This window comes from Dasypus novemcinctus, chromosome 10 (assembly GCF_030445035.2).
Source record: "Dasypus novemcinctus isolate mDasNov1 chromosome 10, mDasNov1.1.hap2, whole genome shotgun sequence".
In the NCBI taxonomy this organism is placed as follows: domain Eukaryota; kingdom Metazoa; phylum Chordata; class Mammalia; order Cingulata; family Dasypodidae; genus Dasypus; species Dasypus novemcinctus.
In genome coordinates, this window is record NC_080682.1 from 57,302,485 (window position 1) to 57,329,289 (window position 26,805).

Consider the following 26,805-nt stretch of genomic DNA (forward strand, 5'->3'; position numbering starts at 1 on the left):
CCCTTGTATGTGATGGTTTGCTTCTCCCTTGCTGCTCTTGGAATGTTCTCTTTATCTTTGATGTTTGACATTCTGAGTAGGATGTGTCTTGGAGAAGGTCTGTTCAGATTTATTCTGATTAGTATACACTGCATTTCTTGGACATGTAAACTCATTTCTTTCATGAGATTTGGGAAATTTGCAGCCATTATTTCCTCAAATACTCTTTCTACCCTTTTTCCTTCTCCTTCTGGAACTCCCATGACATGTAAGTTGTTGCACTTTGTGTTATCAATTAAACTCCCTGAACCTTTGCTCAATCTTTTCCATTCTTTTCTCTCTGTTCTTTTTTCTTCCATTTCAGCTGTTCTGTCTTCTGTATCACTTATTCTTTCTTCTTTAATTTTGAGTCTGCTGTTTGTATGCCTCTAATGTGTTTTTGAACTAACCTATCATGTCTTTCATTCCCATTAGCTGTTTTATTTTATTCAGGTTTTCAAATTCTTCTTTGTGCTTGCTCAGTGTCTTCTTGATATAATTTACCACTTTGGCCATATTGTCTTTCAACTATTAATTTGGTTTTGGAAATTTGTGTAAACCTGATTGATTAGTTGTCTTTAATCCTGGTCTCATCTGGGGCTTTTATATATTCCTTTGCTTGGGCCATTTCTTCTCTCTTATTTACTTTTAATTTCCTCACATGCACTTCCTTGGTCCATCAGCAAGTGACACTCTTCAGCAGCCCTCTCATTTCAGAGCCTGGTCAGAGCGTTTTTGCTGCAACACAGACTAGATCAATGTGATAGAGGATCCTACTTGGAGGATAAAAGCTAGCAATTTAAACCTTCTCAGAGGCTGTTCTCCAAACTTTGCTGGCAGCCGCCACCCTCTTCCTGGGTAGGAAATAATTCTGCTCCTCTCCGCATCCTCAACAACCAGTCCAGGTCAGTAAGGAGGGCAAGTGAGCAGAGCAGATCTCTTTAGTCCCCTACCTGTTCCCAGGGCAAACAATGGTGCAGCCCATCCAGACTGGAAGGGCTCGTGGGACACTGGAGACCAAATTGTTGGCCAAAAGCTGAATCAACCTTAGGCTGTGTCCCTCTCTCTCCCTATCTGTAGCTGCTGGCCTGAGGCCCAAGAATTTTTAATTGTCTCTCGTAGGGCAGGGGAAGGGTGCCAGCAGCTCCAGATGCAGTTTCTACTCATGGTCTTTCTGTCAAGAATTTTTTCTTGTGCTCTCCTCTCTTCTGGGTGGTGACCAGACTTCCCCTGGTGTCCTAAACCCTAGAATATTTTTTCCTCAGGCCATTTCTGCCTTTCCTCTAGCTATTTTTCTGGGAGAGAAAAAAATTCCTTGTCTTTCTAATCTACCATCTTTCTGGAAGTCAAATACGGGTTTTAAAAAGGAAAAAAAAAAAAAAAGGAAAATAACTAGTAGTTCTGAGCTCTTACTAATAAAACACAGTCAGGTAAGTAAGCAATAAGAGAGTAGTCACATTCAAAGTATGGAGTTTGCTATTTTCCCAACATAAAGTTCTGGTCTTCTGTGTTTCAAAGGCTGTCCAAAAGCTATTAGTTTAAACAAATGACCTACGATTCTCGAGATATTGGTATTTTAAGAGTAAACATCTGAAAATGTTTTTGGCAATATGGCAGGGGAGGGTTACTGGTTTAGGGTGTTGGATGTGGGGAGCATTCAGGACAGGGCTCACCTGGGGCAGGCTTCTAGGGAGTATGTGAGTGTTCATCTTGTCATAGTATGTTTTATCAGTGGGTGGAGACACACATAATGAGAAGCTACTGGACTCCCATCCTGGGGAGTCCTGTTATATTCTCAAATTGAGGGGCACGAGTCTTGTGAGAGCATAAGCAGTGCCCAATAGGGGAGGACAGGCCATTATGTCAAGCCCTCAATGTTGTTGCAAGTAACTATGAATCTTGTTCTTCAAGGAGTGAAGCTTGATGAACAAGGGGAGGGAGATGGAGGAATAGAATAGATGGAATATGGGGTATTGTGGGGACAATGGAAGTGTTCTACATGATCTTGCAATGATGGAAACAGGCCATGTTAAATTTCATTAAAATTTATAAAAGTATATGGTCCAAAATGTAAACCATAATGTAAATTTTGACCATGGTTAGTAGCAATGTTTCAATATTTATACACCTATTTTAACAAATGTACCATGCACTTGTAAAATGTTTTTTTTTTAAGATTTATTTATTTATTTCTTTTCCCTTCCCCCCACTCCCACCCCAGTTGTCTGTCCTCTGTGTCTATTTGCTGCGTCGTCTTCTTTGTCCGCTTCTGTTGTTGTCAGCAGCACAGGAATCTCTGTTTCTTTTTGTTGTGTCATCTTGTTGTGTCAGCTCTCTGTGTGTGCAGCACCATTCTTGGGCAGGCTGGGTGGCTTTCTTTTGTGCTGGGTGGCTCTCCTTACAGGGCGCACTCCTTGGGCGTGGGGCTCCTCTACGCGGGGGACACCCCTATGTGGCAGGGCACTCCTTGCACGCATCAGCACTGCGCATGGGCCAGCTCCACATGGGTCAAGGAGGCCCGGGGTTTGAACCGCCGACTTCCCATGTGGTAGACGGATGCCCTAACCACTGGGCCAAGTCCGCTTCCCATAAAATGTTATTATTAAGAGTAAACATCTGAAAATGTTTTTGGCAGTATGGCAGGGAAGGGTTACTGGCATCAAGGGATTACTAACAAGCACCAACTAGCAATGCAAGTGGAAAAAGATCTTGACCAAAAAGAGGAAAGAGTAAAGGCAAATGAGTTTATATGGCTGTAGCAGTTTGATGTTATTGATGAATAAAAAGAAATATTGATTATGTTTGTAAACTGGTCTGTTCCTCTGGACTAGTGATACCCTTGGATTGTTTGGAATTCAGAGGTTTCAGTTTTACTTGATTAAGTTATGACTAGGGCTTGGATTGGGCCATGTCAGCAGGATGTCGAGTCTCCACCCCCTTGATCGGTGGGGACGCACAGATAAAATGACAAGTAGAGGAGACAGTTGGAGTTTTAAAGCTGGAGCCCCGGGAAGTAAATACACAGAGAAGCAGGTATGTGAGGAAAGAGAGAAGGCTCCATTAGACATGGCAGAGATTCCAGGAAGAGAGACAAGCCATTCGCCTGGTAGTTTACAACTGGCCTTGTAGACAGAGCAGAGCAGCTGAGCCCAGAGAGAAATGAGCCCCAGGAGAGAGATGAGACTTATCGCAGCCTATAGCTGATATTGGAAGAAGCTGGGACCACAGAGCTTTAAGAGGAAGAGGAAGTCTGAACCTTTGCAGGTATTGGCAGCCATCTTGTTCCAACATGTGGCAACAGACTCTGGTGAGAGAAGTAACTTATGCTTTATGGCCTTGTGAATGTAGCTTATATCCCAAATAAATACCCTTTATAAAAGTCAACAGAGTCCTGGTATTTTGCATCAGTACCCCTTTGGCTGACTAACACAATGGCTAAGAGACTTCAAAGTGAGTTGGGAGGTCATTCCAGAGGTTACGCTTATGCACGTCTCAGTAGGATCTCATTGACTGCCAAAGTAAATATTGTCTCAACCAGTGGGAGACATCCAGACACTATAGGCAGGGCAGACAGCTCAGGAGTTTGGTGCCTTGCCAGTGGGCCCTACTTGGGAATTTATGCTCCCCAGCATGACAGAGTTGGAGTTACGTGTGGTTTCCCTACACATGGCTCTCCTACCCCTTCTACATGAATCTATAGTTAGTGCTAGAGCTGATAGGTATATGTCCAAGACACTTAAATCTTTGGGCTGTCCATGTGCCAGCAGGGCCCTGAATCTCAACAGAGTTGCAACACCTACTCTCCAGTTCACTGGACTCACCCAGGACAACTAACAAGGAGATAATGATGGACAACGACCATCCCAAGAAACAGAGAGAGTCTGCAACTGCAAGCCCTATCCATCTGCCTGAAGGGATCTAAGGCCCCTCTCAATTAGAGGTGGAGTGGGCATCACCATCCCAGAATCCTCAGGATTGGGGAATGAATAATGGACTAGAGTAGACTTACTGGTATTCTACTATAGACTTATTGCGATTCCAGCAATGGAAGAAATTATATCATTGATGAGGAGGCAGTGGCCACTGGAGGCTCTGAGGGGAGGGAAAGGGAAAAACAGGTGTAATATGGGGACATTTTTGGGACTTGGGAATTGCTCTGAATGACACTGCAATGACAGATACAAGCCATTATATATTTTGTCATAACTTACAAAATTGTGTGGGAGTATAAACTACAATGTAATCCTCACTTAGTGGCAATGCTCCAAAATGTGTTCACCAATTGTAACAAATGTAAAACCACACTAATGAAGGATGTTGTTAATGTGGGAAAATGTGGAACGGATTGGGAGTGGGGCAAAAGGGAATCCCCTATATTTTCTATGTAACATTTATCTAATCTAAGTATCTTTTTTAAAAAATTAGAAAACATATTTAAAAAAAAAAAGAGTAAACATCTAAAAATAGGTGATGTCCAGATTAAGAGTCTGGTGGCCCATTCCAAGTTACATACGGAGCAGAAAGAAATCAAATACCATTTCTTCTATTCTTAAGTATTAATACAGATTATTTTATTGTAAAAATGTAAGCACTTACAAATCAGTCTGTGACAATATCAGTGCTACATCAGCATCAAAGTAATTCCAAAAGAAAGAAATAATGGATCAATTCCAAGCAGGAATAAACTTACACCATGTTAGTGCTAAAGTTATTTTCAGATGACAAGGATGAATGAAATGTGTTTTTCTTACAAGGAACTTAGAAAAATAAAAAATTCTGGGTGGATTATCTTTTTTATTTCTCCTTGTATGATTATAGCCATGTTTTTATGTAATAGGCCATAAGGTAATATGTAAACATACCCATTTCCCCAAGATGTTTTCTTTCAAATAAAATCATATTTCTGCTAGAAATTTTCCTTCCAGCTGTTTTAAATGAATAATCCATCAAAAGCAAACACATTTCTTTCAAACAAGCATTAAGCCCTAACTTTCATTTTCCCCTCAGCAGATAGTATTAAAAGTTATTAATGGATTACTTCCTATAGAAACCTGGATTATAATTTTAAAGACATTAGCTTGTATTTGCTCAACTAGCATAGAAAAACCCTCTCTCCTGAGATGAGTGGTTGTGTGAGTAGACAAAAACGCTTTGCTTCGGCGGTAGTCCCAGACCCTCAGAGATTGGCTTTTTCCCTGGAAGCCACATGAGACCCATGCTGCATATAGGTGTGAACCGCATTCTGTTTTAAAAGAAAAAAACAGCAGGTTAATTAAGTCACTCAGCGGCAACAATGCCACATTTATCCTAGCTTTCATTTAGGCTCAAATGAAAATAACAAGTCAGCATTCACTCACTTTGAACTGTCTTAAACTGTCCATGGGTGAAGAGTATGTGTTTTACAGGTGAATTCTTTTATCTCAAATGAGTTTCTTAATGGCAGCTAGCAAGTCCAGCAGCTGCAGGTAATGGCCCCTGAGGAGAACAATGCTAAACGGAAACCAGACTTCGCCTTATCTAATCAGGACACTCATCCCTTGCCATGACCAGGCTGCCCTGGCTCACCTTAGGCTTCTCAGCATTGTATTTGTCCAAAAGAGCCTGTACACGGGCCCCGTAGTCAGGATGGACATCACTGAAGTTCTTGACCTGAAACCAAATGAAAATAAATGTGAAATCACCCCAAATCCCCACTAAGCCACTCCCCAGTGTCTCTGTTTCACAGTGCTTATTTGATGGGGGCAGAGGTAGTCTGACAACACAAACCTCAGACTAGGTAGGACTTGAGGGTCCGGTGAAAACCATATCGTATACCGGCAGAGCAACTTTGGCTCACTTTGCCTGCTCCACTCCATAAAATGAGTGAAAACAGAATACTGTGAGAAAGATATATATAAGGTGAACTGCATTTACTACATATGAAGAGCTAAGAGCAAGTATAAAACAAGTTATAGTGCTTTGTATTAAGAAATGGGCTCAGACACTGAACTTAAAATGAAGCATACAAAAACACTGCCACCTGCTGGGTCAAGCAGGAATTTCCAGCCACCGTCTGGGCCCGCCATCATGAGCCCAGATGAGCCCTTACCCTTTTAGCACTGGTGAGTGAAGAATGCCAAGGGTCTGAGCCTGGTTCTGTACCTACAAGCTACTTTACCCATTCTCATCAGTGAAACAAGGTAAGACCTGCCCAGTCTACCTCACAAGCAATTACCAGGCTCTCCGCTGGAGAGAGAGATAAGTAAACAGTGCTACTTTAAAGGATTATTTTTTCACAGCCACACACACCCAGAACAGACATAGGTCTTTGCCTGCAGAGAGCCCTACTGGCACCTGTCCCTAGGCCCCCAGATGCTCCTAGGCTGGCTGCCCCCATGAACAAAAGGCAGAAGCAAAGGACAGGGGAAGTGGAATTTCCTAGCTTTACAAGAAGCCTCCTCCATGGCAGATCAGGGAGGGGCCATGGGAAACACACCAGCATGTAGCTCTCAGGGTCAGCCTGATTTTTAGAAGTAGCTGGGTTCTCAGGTCAGAGCATGTGCACGTTGCTGGTTTGCTTCTGAGGGAGGGTCAGGTGTCAGGACAGTGAGCCTTTAGACAGGCTTCGCACTACAAAAACGCAAGCTCCACTGCTCACTGTCAGTGTTTAAGGGCAAGTGTGGTTTGCTCCACATTCTGATATTGGACATCGTGCCCAGAACCTGGCTACAGGCAAATTAAACAACAAAGAAGCAAATTCACAAGGAACTCAACTAACTATTACACACTAGTCAAAGAGCTAAGGATCAATGGGTATACTATACCATATAAAACGTGGAGAGAAAATAATCAAGGATTTATGGAGGGGGTATTATTATTATTTGTTAAGTTCCCTTAGAAAAATTACAATACAAATGCCACTTTTCCTTTCAAGGGTTCTCCCACACAGCTGCATAATCTTCTCCTGCCAGTAGAGGGTGCGCTCTGGCTTACAAAGAGCATCACTCACCGCTTTCTTCTGGATGAAAAGTTGTGCATCTTTCAGATGGCCAGCGATGTTCTCACACAGGCGTTTCCTCTGCTCTTCATTCAGCACAACTTTATAGAACACTCGCACCTGCTCATTGAAAACAGGGACAGTGATGACAACAGAACAAAACTCACCCAATATGCCACTTTTTAAATCACCAAAAAGTTTTCAAAATTTAAGAATAATTTTAAATTATGGTTGAAACTGTCATTTGTTATTTGAGTCCTTCATTATTAGTAGTAGTAAGAAACGAGGAGGATTTCCGCTATTGATAATAGCTCATAACTGCCTTTTAATATTACCTTTTGTAGTCACTGCTTATTACATAGAAGGCAAGAAGGCCTACAATTTAAACCTCCCCCACCCTCAATACTGACAAATCAAGAGTGTACAAGCTATAGTCTAATATAAAGTTATCTCATGAAAAGGAATAAAACTTTTCTGCTGGTAAGAGATTATATACAAACTTATCACAATATAATCTTTGTTCAATTCACCCAAAATCATGGAGAAAAAATAACCAATTCATTGAAATACATATCCTTACTAAGAAGCCAAGATTCTTGGGCAAGACAGATACTAGCACAGTGATATTTTGCTTAGATTGTTACTGGGTTTACCTCTAGAATAAAGACCAATAGATTAACAGGAAAAACAGGAGCTTAGTATCCACTATATGAAAGAGTCCTGGTATCTATCTACTGCCCATTCCTGAAATCAACCATGTCTAGGCTGTAGCTATGATTTCAGGCTAACATTTCATTCATTAGTTGATTTTTAAAATATTTTGTGCCAGGCTCTCTTCTATGCATTGTTCTCTTACTGTGTAGAAGATAATATCTGATTATCCAAAATAACAAGTTCTTAAAATATTGAGACATTCTTAGCTTTTCTAAGCAAGTCATCAAATACCTGGCTTATATATAGTTGCATTTTTACACTCTGGGCAAAGTTTAACTCTGATACCAAAGTTTCAAAATCAGACCTTCTGAATTTAATAAGTATTAACACAGTCCAATTAAAGCACTGCCTTCTGGGGGTTTCATCATACCTATCTGCCTAGTCACTAATTTGCTCTTCGATTGTATCCAACATAATATTTAACACGTCCACTGAGTCACTATCTTTGGATTTTTATTTCAGACTGTATTCTTCCTTTCTAGAAATTTCTGTTTGGTTCTTTTTCAAATCTACTTGTTATATTTTCCCCCCATAACCTATTCTTGTCTTAGGGTCTATTCCCTTCTGTATCTCCTGAAAAGTGATTATATCCATGCTCATTTCAAAGCCCCTTTCACATTATATTATCCATGCTCTTGAGGTTATTTGTGCCTGCTATCTGTATGGACTTCTCAAGTCCACAGGATCAGAGACGTGTGATAGCTTGAAATCAGCCCTGAAGGAACAGTTCCACCATGAAAATCAACAAATGATTTCCCCCTAGAGGATTTTCTTCCCCTCCCCCGGGAGAAGCAGTTGTTAAAGATTTACTAATATGCCACTGATTAATACACATATAAAATAATTGCTCACTATTCCACGAATGTGGTTCATCTACAGTTTTAAGAGGTAAACTATGTACATGCCCATACCACACACACATAGACAGTGTACCTATTTCAGCATGTGGATAAGACTACACTGTAAATTGTATTTAATTCTTATCCTCTAACCCTTGCTTCAGCATTCACCACAGTACAGGTAGAAAGCAAGTGCGACTTGGCCCCTGAAGACTCCAAAGCAATTTCATTTGTACATTCTTAGGTCTGGTTGACAACCAGACGTAGATCAGCCGTATATGGATGTAGATCACCCGTTCACTGTGGGAGGGCATGGATTCCACAAATGTGCCCGTTGTTCTATCTTGCCAACCAGATCAGGTTTCTGAACCATTTTATAAGCTCCACACTTCAACCATAGACCCTTCATTGCAGGATCAAATTCTTTTTAAAGGAAAAGTGACATTTTTACTGGCCAATACAAAGTAAGGGAATGGCTTTTTTCCCTCCCTTTAGCAAAGCTTTTTAATTTTGGTGTAGCACGCCCACAGCAAAGGGCAAAAAACCCTAAGTGTGAAAGCTCAAGGACTTTTCAGTGAACACAACTGTGTAACCACCACCCAGAGCAAGAAACAGACTATCACACGCAACCCACCCCGTCACCATCGCCTCTCTCCTCACCAAAGGGGAATTTTTTTTACGTCTGTTGTCACAAATACATTTTGCCTCTTTTTGAAACTTATCTAAATGGAACCACACGGTTTATATCTGCTGTCTGGCTTTTTTGTTCAATGTTGCTTGTGACTTCATCCATGCTGTTCCTTGCTACAACCATATGTTACCAGTACATTTTGTGAATATATACCTATTTATTTATCCATTCTACTATTAGTGAACATTTGGGTATTTGGATTATCCCCAGTTTGGGAAAATTATGAACACATTGTACATGTCTTCTGCTATACATATGTATACATTTCCGTTGGGTACATGCTTAAGAGTGTACTTGCTAGGTCAAAGGTCATGCATATTTCAGCTTTACTAGATATTGCCAGAGTTTTCCAACCAGCTGAGTCAATTTACACTCATGAGATTTAGACCTCTCTTTTAAATTCTAGCTCTACTGGTGGGGGTGCAGTGGTATTTTTCCAAGATTTTATTTTGTATTTCCCTGAGGACTAGTAAGAGAAAGTAGTTTTTCCAAATGATTTTCAGTCATTTGGATATTCTCTTTTGTGAGCTACTTATTCAAGTCTTTTGCCCTTTTTAAAATTCAGTTGTCTTTTAATTATTGTTTTGTAGGAACTCTTCTTATATTCTGTATATGAGCCCTTTGTTAGTTAGATGATTTGCAAATATAATCTCACTCTGTGGCTTGACTTTTCAATCTCTAAATGGTGTTTCATAATGAAAAGTTTGCAATTCCCCTTGAGTCAATTTTGATAATATCTACTGCTCTCTCTCCATTTCACTACCTGCCCCTTCAGTTATATTTAAGTCCCTTTTAAACCCATCTACTGAGTTCTTAAATGCTGTTTTTGCATTTGTTAGCTTAATATATCCATTCAATTCTCTTTTTTTTTTTTACACCTTTAAGTTCTCTTATTAAATTACCCATGTGTCATCTCTTTTCCTGAGTATATAATCACAGTTATTTAAAATCTATGCCTGGCAATTCCTTTATTTGAAATTTCTGGAGGTCTCCTTCTGTTTTTCTCCGCTCGGCTTTCAGTCATTAGATCTCATGTGTGGGGCACACCTGTTACTTTATTATTTATTGTTGGACATCTGTGTATGCAAAGGTGGAGAGATAATTTGAGGTTCCATTTTCCTCCAAAGAAGACTGATGTTTGCTTCTGGCAGGCAGTTAGGATAGATGGAGCATCTTCATCCAATTGCAGCTAGAGCTGACTCAAAGCTGTATTCCAGTGGATGGGGGCAGGTTTATTTCAGATTTGCCCTTATTCTGAGGTGCAGCCCTTCAGGGATTCCAAATGAATGCGTGGGGTAATAACCAGAGGCCTTACCACCTGAGCAGACCCTGAACTCCAATTTCTGTCCCTCTAGAACCTGAGAGTGCTCTAAGCTCCGCTCAGGATCTTGGCCATTGCTTCTGAAATGATTAAAAGCCTCATGAGGAAAGGACACCGTCAAGCCAGCCTCTCTGCACTTCTTTCCGTCTGGGATCTTGGCCCCTCATATTCCTTCCTGTTCCTTTGTTACCTCTCCACAGTCTTCAAACAGGTGCTTTTTGTATTTTATCTAGCTTCCCAATCTTCTCCATGAGAAGACAGATCTCATATAAGCTACTCTGCCAGAGCCAGAAGTTGAGGTCCAAGAGAATTCTTTTTTTTTTTTTTTTTTAATGTACTGGAGCAAGGGATTGAACCCCAGACCTTGTATATGGCAAGCCCATGCTCAACCACTGAAACACATCGGCTCCCCTGAGTTGGTTTTTTCTTTTGTTTTTTACTTGTTTGTTTGTTTGTTTGTTTGTTTAGGAGCCACTGGAACCAAACCCGGGACCTCCCATGTGGGAAGGAGGTGCTCAATTCCTTGAGATACATCCACTCCACCAAATGAATCCTTTTTAAAAGCACAAATCTGGACCTTCTTGTTTCTTTCCCATGCAGCTCTGATAGTCACAAAATTATGCAATGAACCTATAACAGCATTATGACTGCTTAAAAACGTAAGTCCCATATAGTAACAAGAATAAAATAAAAATGATCATATATAAATTATAATGTGTTAGCAAAAGCCTCATGACTAAATTAAGTTGTGCAGGGGTTATATAAGCTGACTTAACCTCTGTATAAAGGTCATGCAGGCAAAATTCTTTGAGGCAGGGAGCATATTGTAAAATACTTGGTATGACAGTAAGCTCACGTGTCAACTTGGCTAGGTTATGGTGTCCAGTTGTTTGGTCAAGCAAGCACTGACCTGTTACTGTGAGGGTATTTCATGGATTAAAATCATTAGTCAGTTTTTATTGCATCTGTGGCTGATTACATCTACAATCAACAAAGGAGACCGCCTTCAGCAATGTGAGAAAGCTCATGCAATCAGTTGAAGGCCTTCATGGGAGAACTAATATTTCAAAAGTCAGAAAGAAGAATTTCTATGTCTACTTCATCCAGCCCAGCTTCACCTGGGGAATTCATCCAAACCTTCGTCAGAGTTCCCAGCTTGCAGCCTGCCCTACAGAATTCAGACTTGCCAATCCCCATGGTCACATGAGCCAATTCCTATAACAAATCTCTTAACATTTACAAATAGTATATAATATTGGTTCTGTTTCTCTGGAGAACCCTAAATCACTTGGCATCACCTGCATCACCAGGAATAATGCACTAATATAAAAGGCTCCTAGACATGTTTAAGTCCATCTAAATGTGGTTTATATCCTATAATAAAGTCCTTTCTTTTTATATATGCCTATACATGTATATTCATAAATGTCTCCCAAACAAGGATATCTTCACAGTGAATTAATGCATGTATTTAAGTATATTTTACTTGGAATTTACATTCACAAACTGAGGAATTAGAAACCGGTCCTCTCTAATTTAAATACTAAGTTTAACACCAACTAACCAAGCAGACGTCTAGGACAACTATACTTTTCAACTGTATTCTTTTCTTCTATGTGGTTTAAGTTACACTGGACACACGAATGAGGTGGCTGCACAACCACAGGTCCTTCTAAGTTAAACGGCCTCTTTCATAGAATCTACTAAAAAAAATAGCGCTTGGGCAGCCACAGGAAAGAGGATGGGCACTTGACCAAGGGGCAGGGGTCACAGGCTGGCCAAAGGCCAACAATGTAACTTGGGGTGAAAAATGAAGAGTCAATCCAACTCCCTCTCCCAGAATCTGATATAGGAAGTACTGCAAGAAGGAATGAAGGGCAGTCAAAATAATAATAATAATAATACATAAAGAGAGAAGCCATAAGACAGAGACAGACCACAGTCACAGCAAAGACACAACAATGGTGAAAACAGAGGCTATGAGGCAGAGCGGAGAAAAACAGAAGGACATGGTAAGAATTAGCAATTGGAACTGGAAAGCAGAGGCAGACAGATGCAGAGTAGCAGATTCACAGGAACAGCACACCCTGGAGAGGAAATGCCCATACTCTTGTTTGCAACTGAGGATCCTAGAGCTATTAATATTTAGTATCCAGTTCTAGGTTCCCTTGACTCTGGGCTGTACTATACTTACCCACTTCTTGAAGTTCCATGTGATCACTGCTTACCCAATGGCCCCCACCTATGTTCCTTCAATAAAACTTAGGAAGTCCCTGGTATAATTATGCAAAAATTTTGTGGGCTATCTAGGCATCCATCTTACTTTGGTTAAGCTATATGTGGTGGTTTGGAGCTGTGTGTACCCAGAAAAACATGTTCTTAAACTTAATCCATTCCCATGGGTGTGGACCCATTGTAAGTAGCACCTTTTGATGAGATAACTTCAGTTAAGGTATGGCTCAACTCAGTCAGGATGGGTTTTTATCCTGTTACTGGTGTCCTTTATAAGAGAATGAAATTCAGGCACAGGGAGAAAAAAAGCCACAGAAAGCAAAAAGATGGGAGGTCAATGGAAGCTGGAAGACAAGAGAAAGGTCAGGGGAGGCCGCCATGTGCATTGCCATGTGACAGAGAAGCCCAGGACCAAGGATCACCGGCACACAGCTCCAGAATGCCAGTCTTCAGGGAGAAAGCATCACCTTGATGACGTCTTGATTTGGACTTTCTCTTAGCATCAAAACTGTGAGCTAATGTATTCTCATTGTTTAAACCAATCCATTGCATGGCCTTTGCTTGAGCAGCCCAGGAAATTAAAACACCACATGCCTTACCACTGAGCTATCGCCTAGTAAATAAGCAGCTTTCCAGCCCTCGGGCATAAACTCTCCCAGAGCCCAAACCTGCATCTGCAGCCACCACCCACACCACCCATACCACCCACACACCTCATCCAAAACCCACAGCTAGCCCCAAATGATAAGCTAACCCTCCCCACCACCCTTGGACCCTTACTTCCTTTCCCTTTCAGCATGCATTTACTTTACACTAATCAGGCCTTGACTCCCAAGGGGAATCTATTAAACTCCACCCCTGGACCACAATAAAAGTACAAGCCCCCAGGTCCCTCTTGCTTTCTTGTGCTCCCTGTCTGCTGATCAAGCTACCTGATCCAATCTCCCACCAAGCCCTCATGGCACCTCAAGGACCCTCTGGGACCTGTGAGTGAGAAACTCTCTTTTCTTGGGTATTATAGCCCCCGTTTCCCATTGTGTTACACCTGACCTCCACCTGTACCCAAATGTAAAATCAAACTTAATCAATTTGGAACAAGTGGCACAGCGAGCATGGAGTGTTGGTTATGACCTTGGGATATGAGGCATCATGCCTTGGGGCTGCTCCTGGCTTACTAACGTGCTCTCCCAGGCAGTTAATATTAATACTATGTGGGAAGGGCCCCTGGCTTGCTGACGGCTGTCTGTGATGCTCTCTGCTGCCGCCTATCACCCCTGTTGGGTGTTGCCTAAGCATCCCACCCTAAATTGGTGATCCTGTAGATTTGAGTCCTCCCCAGGAGTCGCAAACAGCCAGCCCTAGGACAGGAAGAGGGGACCCTGTGGTTTCCCGCGCTTCCCCAAATGGGCTGACTGGCATCAGGTGACAATGACACTGAGTAACACTGACAATATAACAAAGGTCTTGGTACGGTTCTCACAGTAGAGGTCAGCAAGGCATGAGACAGGCTCCCCCTGGCGCCGTGACTCGCGAGGGAGGCAGGTAGGGCTAAAGACGTGGGGGAGCCCAGGCGCAGCTGCGAGGCTGCTGTGGAGACTCCATCATGTCAGTGGACCAGGCGATCGGGTCTTAAGCTCACTCCCAGCTCAAGGGACACCCCCACCATGGAAAGCCTAATGGCACCCGCAGGCAACAGCACTGCTGGGGGCTTGGTCCTTATGTTGCTGCTGACTCCACTGTCACTCTTCACCCCTCAGAACCATGAGATATAAAATCTAACCCCTGGCATGAGGTGCCCAGGAACCACTGGGCAAAAAAAAGAGGGGACACTAGAGGAAGGTAAAGAAATGTTAAGACCCCCATGAGATGTGCATGGCCCCACTCAGTGCTGGTGCTTCTCAGCACGACAAAGCTCTGGGGCTGCGCTCCCGTGACTATGCCTGATGATCCCACCATCACGCTAGTAAGAACCACCCCAACCCCTACGAGGTCGACTGGGACACCCTAGAGAGAGACGCAGCTGCCTGTGAGTCTGGTTGGTGGGAACTACAAATCTTCTCCATCCCCTCGTGTAGGGTCAAGCAGGGCCCCTAACACTCAGAATTTTACTTTATTGACGATTCAAATCATACTTGAAGATTTTGTTCTTCAGCGGGACAAGAAGAAAGGGGCGTAGTAGTTGCTGACTCTTTAATAAGGGGTCTGAGTTGCCACTCTCATTCCAAAACAAAGTAAATAAAGGCATCTGGCTGGAAGCACTGACTCTGAGCACCTCCCCTACTGGCAAAAAAAAAAAAAAAAAGATACAGTGACATCCTTCCATAGTGGGTATTACACCAAGGCAAATGCCTCTTGGTAGACAATTAATGATCCCGAACAATGTGCCTAAGAATTGGCACAAGAGACCATTTCCCAAGCCATGTCCCTCGTCCCTCCAGGATAGATTTTAGATTAGAGGCCTTGGCCACCTCCAAATAGGCCTCTTGGAGTCCTTGGAATAAGCTTGGCAAACAACAGCTCTCTATGGGTTTTTTTGGACTAAGAGTTTCCCTTTGTCTTCTCACCCAATATACTCCATTAAAATGGGAAATCCTGGCTGCTCCCTGAGATTTTCTAAAAATGGAGGTGTGCTTATGGGGCCACAGCTGGTCAGCCCGCACGCACACTCTCATAACCCGTGGATGAGAGAGAACTCCCAGGAGGAGGGTAGCACAGCCACCGCAGCCTCACTGCTAAAATGGCAGTGAGCTAAACCTGGCAAACCTTCTAAATTACAGGAAGATGTGGCTTCCCCATTTTCAGCCCCTTGCCCACAGATCTTGAGACACTGGTGATAGCACACCCACTGCCTACTCCTCCAGCCAAGTGGTAGAGCCCTTGGGACCAATCATCTGACATGCAACCGATGGTGATGCTATCATGGTACACAGCACAGCTTATTTTACCTGGCAATACCCTGCTTACCCCAGCTGTTTGGGATCTATAGTTAGCAGAGCTAACAGAGGGCCAGTTAGCCTCCAGGATGCTCTGAGCCACCAGCTGCCCAGTCTCCACATCTTCACTAATTCTTGGGTGGTAGCCCAAGGACTGGCAGGGGGTGTCAGACCAATGGAAACAAAATAATTTTCTCATACAAGAAAGGCGCCCATTTCTACACATGCTCGACTCACCACACTGGAGTACATGCTGAGAGGCCACCTAAAATCCATCCCTTTACTACTTTTCTGGTGGGTCGCTCAGAGACTGCCCACTCAGCCCCCCACGCTTCCCCTACCACAGCCCCTCAGGCCTCAGAGGCTCCTCCCGCCCGGGGAAGTATGCAAATAAAACTCTAGGCCCATCACTGGCCAAAAGTTACTAAAGGCTGTGACTTGTGCTCCAAAACCAAACACTGGCATCCCACATATGGGGTCACTTTCCACGGGACAGGGATAAACCCTCCCGTTGCCATATTCATAACTTGCGACCAGTTCCCATCACTGCCAGAGCCACCAGAAGTAGAGATTATAGCTCCCAAACCAAACAACAAAACAGTCTGGGTCACCTTTAGAGGTGAAGAAAAGCTAAGTCTGGTGGATGCCAGTCACATCCAAAAATGACCTGCTTTTACCCTGCCATTAGGGTCCACTAACCACACAAAGACAATGCGTGCACTGGCAAACACGACCCAGCGCAAGTCCTGAGAGGAATGCATTATGCAGCCTTACAGCAAGGAAGAAACACCAAGTCCGAATGCCAAGATCCAAGCAGCAGCCGCAGAAGCCAGTCCTCACCGAGTGGCATGATGTCAGTGTTCACCCTGGCTCTGGGTTTTAGTTATTTCACTGGCTGTATGGGTCTTAGGCTTGCTTTCCAACCTACAAAGTCTCACCTGCAGGCCCAGGAATGCTCAAACAACTTTTGGTGAATCCTGTAATTATAACCCAGGCATGGGACAGAGGGAAATGCTGCCTGTCACTCCTCAGTCACCTGCTCCCAGCATGTCACTGAGCACGGCTGAGAACCCAAAGCCATCCAACCTATGTAGCAAATGGGCACCAAGGCATAAATGATTCTCTACCTAGGAGTAATCTAAATAAAAGTCTTGGGAAGCGGATTTGGCTCAACTGACAGAGCATCCGCCTACCATATGGGAGGTCCAGGGTTCAAACCCAGGGCCTCCTGACCTGTGTGGTGAGCTGGCCCACGTGCAGTGCTGATGTGTGCAAGGAGTGCCCTGCCACACAGGGGTGTCCCCCGCGTAGAGGAGCCCCACACATGAGGAGTGCGCCCCATAAGGAGGGCCACCCCACGTGTAAAAAGCGCAGCCTGCTCAGGAGTGGCTGCCTTGCACACGGAAAGCTGACACAGCAAGATGACGCAACATAAAGAGACACAGATTTCCGGTGCTGCTGACAAGAATACAAGCGGACACAGAAGAGCACACAGCAAATGGACACAGAGAACAGACAACCGGTGTGGGGGGGTGGTAATAAATAAAAAATAAATCTTTTTAAAAAAAAGTCTCATATGGCATCAATGGCTTCACAAGTATAATCAAATCAAACCTGCATGGCTAACTGTCCTCTACCCCAGCCTGCAGGACATACTATTCTTAAGACAAGAGCTTAGATTGTGAAGAGGACCTAAAGAATTAACCCTCAATTGACATGTGAGTATGAACAAAACATAGTGGAAGGAAAGGCAGGGGTCTGCATGGTGGGAACAGGCAGCCAAAGCCTTTGCTTGGTAAGTCCTAGAAACACCCCTAAAAGTCATGGAGCTCTGTGATGACAACTGTTTTACAGAAACCTACAGAGACATCATGACTAGAGCTGCCCGAGGGTATTTAAAAGCCTCTGGCAAAATTCCCATCCTTCCTGTATTACTACTTTGGATACCCACCCTGAGGGTGGCCTCCAGCAATCACCTACTAGCCTCAGACAGCTTCACTCCAGCCCACGAGTCTGATGATAGAGAAAACATCCCCCAAGGCCACCCCTGAGGTTCACCCACTGCTGCTCCTGTCACCCTGACAAAACAGAGCCACCCCTATGTTCCAGCCAGCTGGTAAACCCAGATGCTGCCTTGAGGAATGGGGAGGAAATGGCAGGCTGCCTAACCACGGGCCCCTCTTCTTTATGGGATGCCTGTCGCCTGTCGCACTCCAAATTGTAAAGCCACCTTGCTCTCTGCCACCTCCCTTCTGGCATGCTAAATGTTTATCTTTAACATCACACAGGGAAGCAGATTTGGCTCAACTGATAGAGCATCCACCTACCATATAGGAGGTCCAGGGATCAAACCCAGGGCCTCCTGGCCTGTATGGTGAGCTGGCCCACGTGCAGTGCTGCCATGCGCAAGGAGTGCCGTGCCATGCAGGGGTGTCCCCCATGTAGGGGAGCCCCACATGCAGGGAGTGAGCCCCACAAGGAGAGCTGCTGTTTGTGAAAAAAGTGCAGTCCGCCCAGGAGTGGCGCCACACACACACAGAGCTGACCCGGCAAGATGATGCAACAAAAAGAACCACAGATTCCCAGTGCCACAGAGAATGCAAGCAGACACAGAAGAACACAGCAAACAGACACAGAGAGCAGACAGTGCGGGGGCAGGAGAAAGGGGAGAGAAATAAATAAAATAAATCTTAAGGCAAAAAAATAAATAAAAAACCATCAGACAGCAGGGACAACCTTCCAACATCTAGAGGCCCACATATGCCCTCAATTCCTTTGCCTAAGTTCTTGTCACCTACATGCTAATAATGACTAATACAACAACAAATAGTTTCTCTAGCCTTAGACTGTCCAATGGTCAAAAAAAGAGGGTGCCTGTACCATTAGCAACATTTCCTGCTGCATGCATATTAATAATTTGGGAGAAGGTCAAAATCAAGGTATAAAAGATTGGTCAAGATTTCAAAGTATTTTATAACATAACCAAGGTTTTTGCAACTAACACCTCAGACCCAAAAAAACCACCTGACATTTCTTCCTAGCTTTCCCCTGAAATGTGGGAGAAACGGCTGTGCAAAGGTTTCCAGCTATTGGTTTTACTATTTATTGATATTTTTATAATAACCAATATCTTCAAGTACCTCATGCACTGGCTCAATAATGCATGCCCCTGGCACTAAATATTTTAGCCACCCAAACTGCCACAATCCTCTAGATAAGTGATGCCAAGTTATCAAGGGATGGATTGTTAAAACTATCAAAATTTTGTGGGTGCTGCCTTAGCATCCACCTTGCTTTGGCTAAGCCCCTCACCTCTACACTGACCTCTGGCCTAGTTAACAAGCAGCTTTCCAGCGCTCGGCCACAAACTCTCCAAGCCCAAACCCGCATCTGCGGCCACTACCCACACCACCCACATACTCATCCAAAACCCACAGCTGGCCCCAAATGATAAGCTAACCTTCCCCACCCCCCTCAGACCCCCAGTCCCTTTCCCTTTCAGCACACTGTTGCCTTAAACTAACCAATCCTTGACTCCTGCAGGAAAACTACTAACTCCCACCACGGGACCCCAATAAAGGCACAAGGCCATGCACCTCTCTCACTCTGCTTGTGTGCCTCCAGGTGCTGGCGGAGCCACCCAGGCTGCTCATGCTTCCCCTCAACCCCTCATGGCACCCCACTTTCTCTGGGACCTGTGAGTAACAAATTCTCCTCGAGCATTATGGCCTTGTTTTCCCACAGTGTCACACCTGATCTCCACCTGCACCCAAATTTAAAAGCCAACTTAACCAATTTGAAACAACTCCCTTACCTTGAACTGAAAGAGCTTAGTAACACAGCTCTTCAAATCCACCCAAAAAAGGGACTGATTTTCTATAAAGATGTCTTCACTGAATTCAATATGAAACAATAGATGCTTTATGAGAGCAGAAATATGCAGACTTTTGATGCAAATTAGCAAGTGACTCCCCCAGCTGATAAAGAAGCCATTACCTGAGTGACATTATCTTCATTGGCGCTGTTGAAGCGCTGGGCGTTCCCAGAATAGTGGGAGATGTGGTCCTGGGAGAAAGCCTGTTGTTCTGGGGCACTAAAGCTGTTGGGGTAGTAATTTGGAGCACCACCTTTAAAATAAAGACATGTAGAGTCACTTAGGGAGATGAACCATGAAGGAAATCTGCAAATAATCGATGCAATACATAAATTCAAGTGGCAATAGCATAGATATCAATATACACCTAAATAAACACACATGCATTTAGTTACAGGCGAAACGAAGATTCTTCAAGAAGACTGTCATCTTCTGATTGGGGTGTCTCACCCTGATTCTTAATGAAGAGATCTCAAATTCCATTTGAACACTTAAAATAGTGTCATCTATAAAAATCTTCGGATTCTTACCAGCCCAAGGGGTAAATCTATAAACATTTTATTTGACCACCATAAAAGATTAGACCCAAAGACACAATTCAAATTTGAGGGTTTCATTTAGGCTTGGGTTCAACTCAAACACTGAATCATTACATCTTAGAAGCAACCATAAGTGACTGGCTCTGCTCCCCCAATTTACAGAAACTAAGCCTTGAGATGTTAACTGACTGTTGCAAGGTCACACTAGGTTAGTGGTAGATTTGGGACTAGAATGCTGATATTTTTGTCTCTTTCAGTCCAACATATATGCCATTCCAGGACTCTACTTCTCTTTCTTAAATATTTTTAAGATTCTCAGGGCACCTCTCCTTTACTATGATGACTTCATTCATTTCTAGATTCACTTTCACCTCTCAGCAGAAAAATTCAAAAGGGATTGTTTTAAATTGGTATTTCTCCTATGTCAGCTCTTGTTTATCTGGACTAATAAAAAAAACCCAATAAATATAATCAAAACATTTTTATGACTTCTGGAATAAATTGTGAGACTTTTTGTTATCGCAGTATATTTATTTTCCTAACTATACTTCACTTAGGCTGATACTAGATAAAATTAAATTAAACAGAAGGAGTGACCTAGAAACGTATTAAAGTGGTTCAGCAAACCAGTCTGGGTTGGACTTTTATCAAGATCCCTGCCAAGTGGATGATGCAGAGCTGCCTGCATATTACATTAGTTAAGGCACGAGTGAGTGCTGGAGGAGGGATTATTAACCGGAAAAAGCTGTTCTAAGCCCAGACGAAAAGCAAAATACTCCAACCACCATACCTTCATGATATTTTCTGTATTAAAAATTAGCCCTCTGAAATGTGCCTATTTGAATATTTTTAAATTTCTGTTTCTAAATAAGCTCTGACTTTTACTCAAAGTGGGCGTTTTCTTTAAGTCACTGCCCACTGGAAACGATTACACTCTTCTTTCATCAAGCTTCAAGAGCACAGCCAAATCTCTACATTTAAAATAATGCAAAGGGTGTGTCAAAACACATCCTGAAATTGTTTTCATACCTAGACCACTATAATGGCAAACAGGAAGCAAGCAATTATTTATTAATGAATTCCAAAATGTACATGAACCTCTCTTCTATAGCCAGCTTTAGTAACCAAAGAACCAAGGAATGTGAATGAAAACAAGAGCTGAAGAAGAAAACTAGAAGATAAAACACAAAAAGTCAGACATGGGAAGTACAAATTACACCCCATGCCTTTGTAAATTTCAGACAGCAAATATATTGCAACTTGTTAAATACATAGGAAAGGCTTTTAGAAAATGATCTTCAATGTATATAAAACATTCACTGAATAGATTGGCAAGAAATAAAGCAAAATGTAACAGTGGTGATCTTTGGGTATTAGGTATAAACAGGTTTTTCTTTTCCCTGCTCTTTTTCCCCTATATTTTCCAAATTTGTTTTGGAGCACATGTATTATTTTTACTATAGAAAAAATAAACTTTATTTATATTACATCCATATATCTATGGCAATAAATATAAATCATGAGTAAAATTTCTGAAGGGATTGATGTAAGCAACCTATAACTGAAATACATGAGTCATAAATATGTAAAGAAAAGAAAACTAAGATCTAAATTAAACTCTGGAATATTAAAAGGAGAAAACATTAAGAATTCTTGACTAATTAGAATGCATAATTAGAAATAGAAGATAGAAGATGTCTGCACATGGCACCAAAAAAAGTGATTAAAAGAAAAAAAAATTACAAATTTAGTAAATGAGCTACAAAAAAAAGCAAAAGGCAATGGAGTCCCAGCTCACCAACTAATTTACACAAATTAAACCATACTCATTTAAAAAGCAAGGTAGGGGGAAATCTCTTTATGTACCCCATTATCCCCTTTTCCTCTCTCCTTCCCCTCCAAATTCTAACTAGACTTGTTCCTCAAGGTCCCAGCAGAACTGCAGAGAAACAAAGATAGGCACTCTTGGCTTCTGCACTTCCAAGAGTTAAGTCCTGATGATTTAAGAGTGATTTAAGGACTGCCCATTATGTAAAGAGTCTTGAAAACTTAACCCCTAACTGGGCTCCTGCTCTACCACGACCAGTACCCAAGATCTTTCTCCCTGCCTTTGACTACCAGGTGAGTGGCAAGTAAAATCTGATGTAGGAATGCTCATTAAAGTATATTAAAAAGATATAAGCATGGAGAGTGTTGGGGCAGTTTAAACTTCACAGAGTACAAGGTCTGTCCCACAGGGACCGCCATGTGAAAACCACTGCCTGGCATCCATCCCGTCTGCCCTGGCGGTGCCCTCCCCTTGCAGGAGAGGGCGCCAACAGCCTTTGGCTTACCTTGATTGTCAAACATGCACATGGGGCCATCCCGCTGGTAGTTGGCCGGCCGAGCTCGGAAGGGACAGTTCACAGGTATCTGAAGATAGTTGGGTCCCAGGCGGTGACGGTGAGTGTCAGGATAGGAAAAAAGGCGGCCCTGCAGTTATAAATGAAACAGACACTGACTGTCTACAGCAACATATAAGGTAGAAATGGTCTATAAACTTCATTCTCAAATTTAAAGTACAAAGCACTTTGTACATGGACACCACAAAAGCCTGCCTATCTCATACCCTACTAAAGAACAAAGTCTCTTCTCTCCCTAACTGAACATTCCTTAATTTTCCCTGGCAAATGGCCATATAACTACAAACGTTCTAGATAAGAACTCTTCTTTTTCCCCCTATTATAACTAGTGCCCAACTTACATTATTTCCTATTCCCAAGGAAAAATAACATTGCCAAATAAATAACCTAACAGAACCCAACTGTGGTGGCTTGGAGCTATGTACCCCATGAAAACATGTTCTTAAAGTTATTCCACTTGTACAGGTGTGGACCCATTTGAAGTTGGGCATTTTGATGAGGCCCCTTCAGTTGAGATGTGGTCCACCTCACCTAATAAGTACCTCAGGATGGGTCTTAATCCTATACTGGAGTCCTTTACAAGCAAAATGAAATTCAGACGATAGAGAAAGCCACAGAGGGAGCAGCCAGAAGCTGAACATAAACGGAACCCGAAGACGAGCGAGAGGCCGGGAGAGCCACCACAGGCACTGCCACATGACAGGGGAGCCCAGGGCAGGGTCAGCAGCAGCCAGGCCAGAGCGCCAGTCGCTGGGAAGAAAGCACTGCCTTGGAATGCCCTGATCTGGACTTCTTCCTAGCCTCAAAACCAACAGCCAATAAATGCCCATTGCTTAAGTCAATGCACTGCATGGTATCTGCTTTTTCAACAAGAAAACTGAAACACCAATGAGCCAAAATCCTGAATGAATTCTGCTTCTTCTCACTCATTCACCCCAGGGGAGGGAAAACCATTTGCCCTTAACAAAAACAAGAAGGGAAGCGGACTTGGCCCAGTGGTTAGGGTGTCCGCCTACCACATGGGAGGTCCGCGGTTCAAACCCTGGGCTTCCTTGACCCGTGTGGAGCTGCCCATGTGCAGCGCTGATGCGCGCAAGGAGTGCCCTGCCATGCAGGGGTGTCCCCCGTGTAGGGGAGCTCCACGCACAAGGAGTGCACCCCGTAAGGAGAGCTGCCCAGCATGAAAGAAAGTGCAGCCTGCCCAGGAATGGTGCTGCACACATGGAGAACTGACACAACAAGATGACGCAGCAAAGAAACACAGATTCCTGTGCTGCTGGCAACAACAGAAGCGGACAAAGAAGAACACGCAGCAAATAGACACAGAGAACAGACAACTGGGGTGGATGGGGGGGGGGTGGGAAGGGGAGAGAAATAAAATAAATAAATAAATATTTTAAAAAAACAAAACAAGTAAATTCATACAAAACCAATTGTATAGGAAATTACTTAAAAAGTACCTCCCATGTTACATTCTGAATTATCTCAGATACAGCTGAAGCTCTGAAACTTTCTGGATATAAACAAAGAACTATACAATGGAGGCTTAAGATTCAAAATAATGACCCAACAATGCCAGAAATTGCTTACTTCAATTACAGTACATATTTACCATGGCAGGACAGTAAGCATTTTGAAATTTCTTTCATTTAGAACTGAAACAAAAAGTTATATGATTAACTCTGCATTAATCTTCTTATCTAATTATTTATTGCCATTATTCAAAGATCTACTCTATGAGCAATTTTTCTTTCATTGACTTTTATTGTTGGTCTTAAATCTGGAAGAGTATTTTTATATGCCTAATTTTATGAGGCAATGTAAAAACCAAGTGACTAGAGCAACCTGGCAATATTTTGTGCCAAATATTCATACCAACATGCTTACTCCAGTCCCACTGCTCTATCGATAATTCGCTCTTGGCTGAGTGACTCTACCTCCCGTAATCATAGACTCCCAAATAGTCTAAGATAATATTTAGGTGACTAGCTGTGCAAGCATGACTAAGACTCACCTCTAGCTTGGAAGCTGTTTACCTCCTTTGGTTTAAAACACTAAGCTGTGCTCTCTTGCTACCAACAGGATAGAGGTACAACTGGGCCATTAGCAGCCCCTGGGAGGTAGCCTCTATCACATGATTCTGTTCTTGTGTCACCTTATGTTTATCAGGCAACCCTACCTCGCCTGTGGAGAGACACCCACAAAGCCATTACTGGGAATGGGTACAGGGAGGCCATGCCCTGACACCCACTTGAATCTAGGCCCTGTGCCTACACTCCTCTGCAGGGCCTGGGTCAGAAAGCAGAACAAGCTCTTGCACACAAGCCACCAGTTTCTCCTACTCTTCTCAAATTCCTGGTAAATGGCAGTGTTAGGAAGTGAGGAAAGTCTGTATCTGCTCCACTGAGTAGGGCAAGGACAGTCTCTCTCTGATAACAGGTTACCCACCCTTGCACTACACTATTTTGACCATTTCACTGTGGCCTGGCTTATCACTTTGGATAACAAAGTTTTAAGATGTATTAATGTGACCTCATTGAAAGGTAACTTCAACGACACCCACAGTAACAATCCCTGCTGTGCCCTTCACAATGTCATCCCCTGGCAAATGCCATTAGCCTCTCCTTCCCCAGTTCTCCTCCCTTCAACCAGCAGGAGGGTCAGGACCCAGCAGCACACTGGCTCCACTCCCCAGGTTCAAGGCAAGCACTTCTGCTTATCCTCTCTAATCTGCTTGACTTCCCTTCTCTATTCCCAACCTCCAGTGTGGTGGCTTGGAGTTATGTACCCTAGAAAAACATGTTCTTAATGTTTTTGAGTGTGAACCATTGTAAATAGGACCTTATGATGAGGTTACTTCAGTTAAGGTATGGCCCAGCTAAATCAGGATGGATCTTAATTCAAGAAAGCTCAAATCCTGATGACCAAAGGAAATTGGACACACAGAGAGAAGCCAAGGGGAGCAGCCAGAAGCTGGAAGCCAAGAGAACCCAGAAGAGAAGGAAGACGCTATCATGTGCACTGTTGTATGAAGAAAAGCTAAGGACCAAGGATTGCTGGCAGCCAGCCCCAGAATGCCAGTTTTCGGGGAGAAAGCATCACCTAGCCGATGCCTCAGTTTTGGACTTCTCCTAGGCTCAGAACTGAACCAATAAGGTCCCACTGTTTAAGCCAACCCACTGCATGACATTTGGTTTAACAGCCGGGAAACTAAAACACCCACTTCCCTTTAATCCCATTTATCACCAACAGTGATTCCAGTTGGTATAGACCAGATATTTCTGAAAACTTTTACTTTCCTAGAAGGGACAATTGTACAAACTTCCCATTCAAAGATTTCTGGTTTCCTCTGACATATGCATATGGTACATGCCCAGTCTCACGGCTTCTAATTCAGCAAGGAGAGACCGTTTAGTTTGTTCATAAAACTTCATTCCGCCTCCCTCCAAACCGATTTCTCATTCTGATTCACAGTGGCACTCTACCTTACATTATATTTATCTTGTGTTTTTATACCCCTTATAGACCCTTCTGGTCTAGCATACACAGTAGATAGGCACTCAGTTCATACTAGATAAATTGAACTAAAAGCTATTGAAAAACCTACTTTCCATAAAAGCCTCAGATGTTCCCAATGCATTTTTTTAAAAAGTTTCATAAAACAAAACAAGGGGCTCTTAGCTTGCCCTCCATGGAAGACTGGCACCTGAACCAGAACCAGATGCTTACATAAGAAGCAACCATCAATCACTATGGCCTGATCCAGGGTATAATCTTTAGGGATAACCTTTGTTTCGTGGTCATAGTTCAAAAATATAAAAGATTGACTTATTCAGTAATTATTAAACCAATTATTTCTCTACTGATTTCTGGTCCAAGTAGACTTTTTCACTCTTTATACACCTGAATAAACATATTACAGAGCAATGCAAAACATACTGAATACATAGGAACAATAGACAGGCAAACGGGTTCAATTCACCCACTGCCTTCAGACACTGGCAACTAAATTTAGTTCATAAATATCACCTCAGAGGTCTTTTTACAGATGTAAAAGTTCAAATATCACCATGGAAGAGGAAATTAATACAGATACCATGACCAGGGAGTTACATTCAAATAACTACAGTTCCTTCAGCTAGACTCAACAAATAGTGCTTTACTCCACAAAATACCTAAAGCATTTCTAATAGTCCCTTTCTAAAGTTAAGACACTAAATGCCCAAATCTTAACATACTGAGGGACTGTGCTTTGGAATTTGGTTT

The 26,805-nt window shown here is 42.9% G+C and overlaps 1 protein-coding gene across 1 annotated transcript in view; it reads right to left on the minus strand.

Moving 5' to 3' along the window:
- Positions 1-4,567: 4,567 nt before the first annotated feature.
- Positions 4,568-26,805, minus strand: part of CAT (catalase) — a 48,017-nt gene continuing 25,779 nt past the window's right edge. The window contains exons 9-13 of the mRNA XM_058305578.2: positions 22,471-22,609; positions 19,721-19,851; positions 7,007-7,114; positions 5,584-5,667; positions 4,568-5,260 (exon numbers count right to left, since the gene is read on the minus strand). Coding sequence (XP_058161561.1) covers positions 5,195-5,260; positions 5,584-5,667; positions 7,007-7,114; positions 19,721-19,851; positions 22,471-22,609 — 528 coding nt within the window. The 3' untranslated portion in view covers positions 4,568-5,194. The remainder of the gene's footprint in view (positions 5,261-5,583; positions 5,668-7,006; positions 7,115-19,720; positions 19,852-22,470; positions 22,610-26,805) is intronic.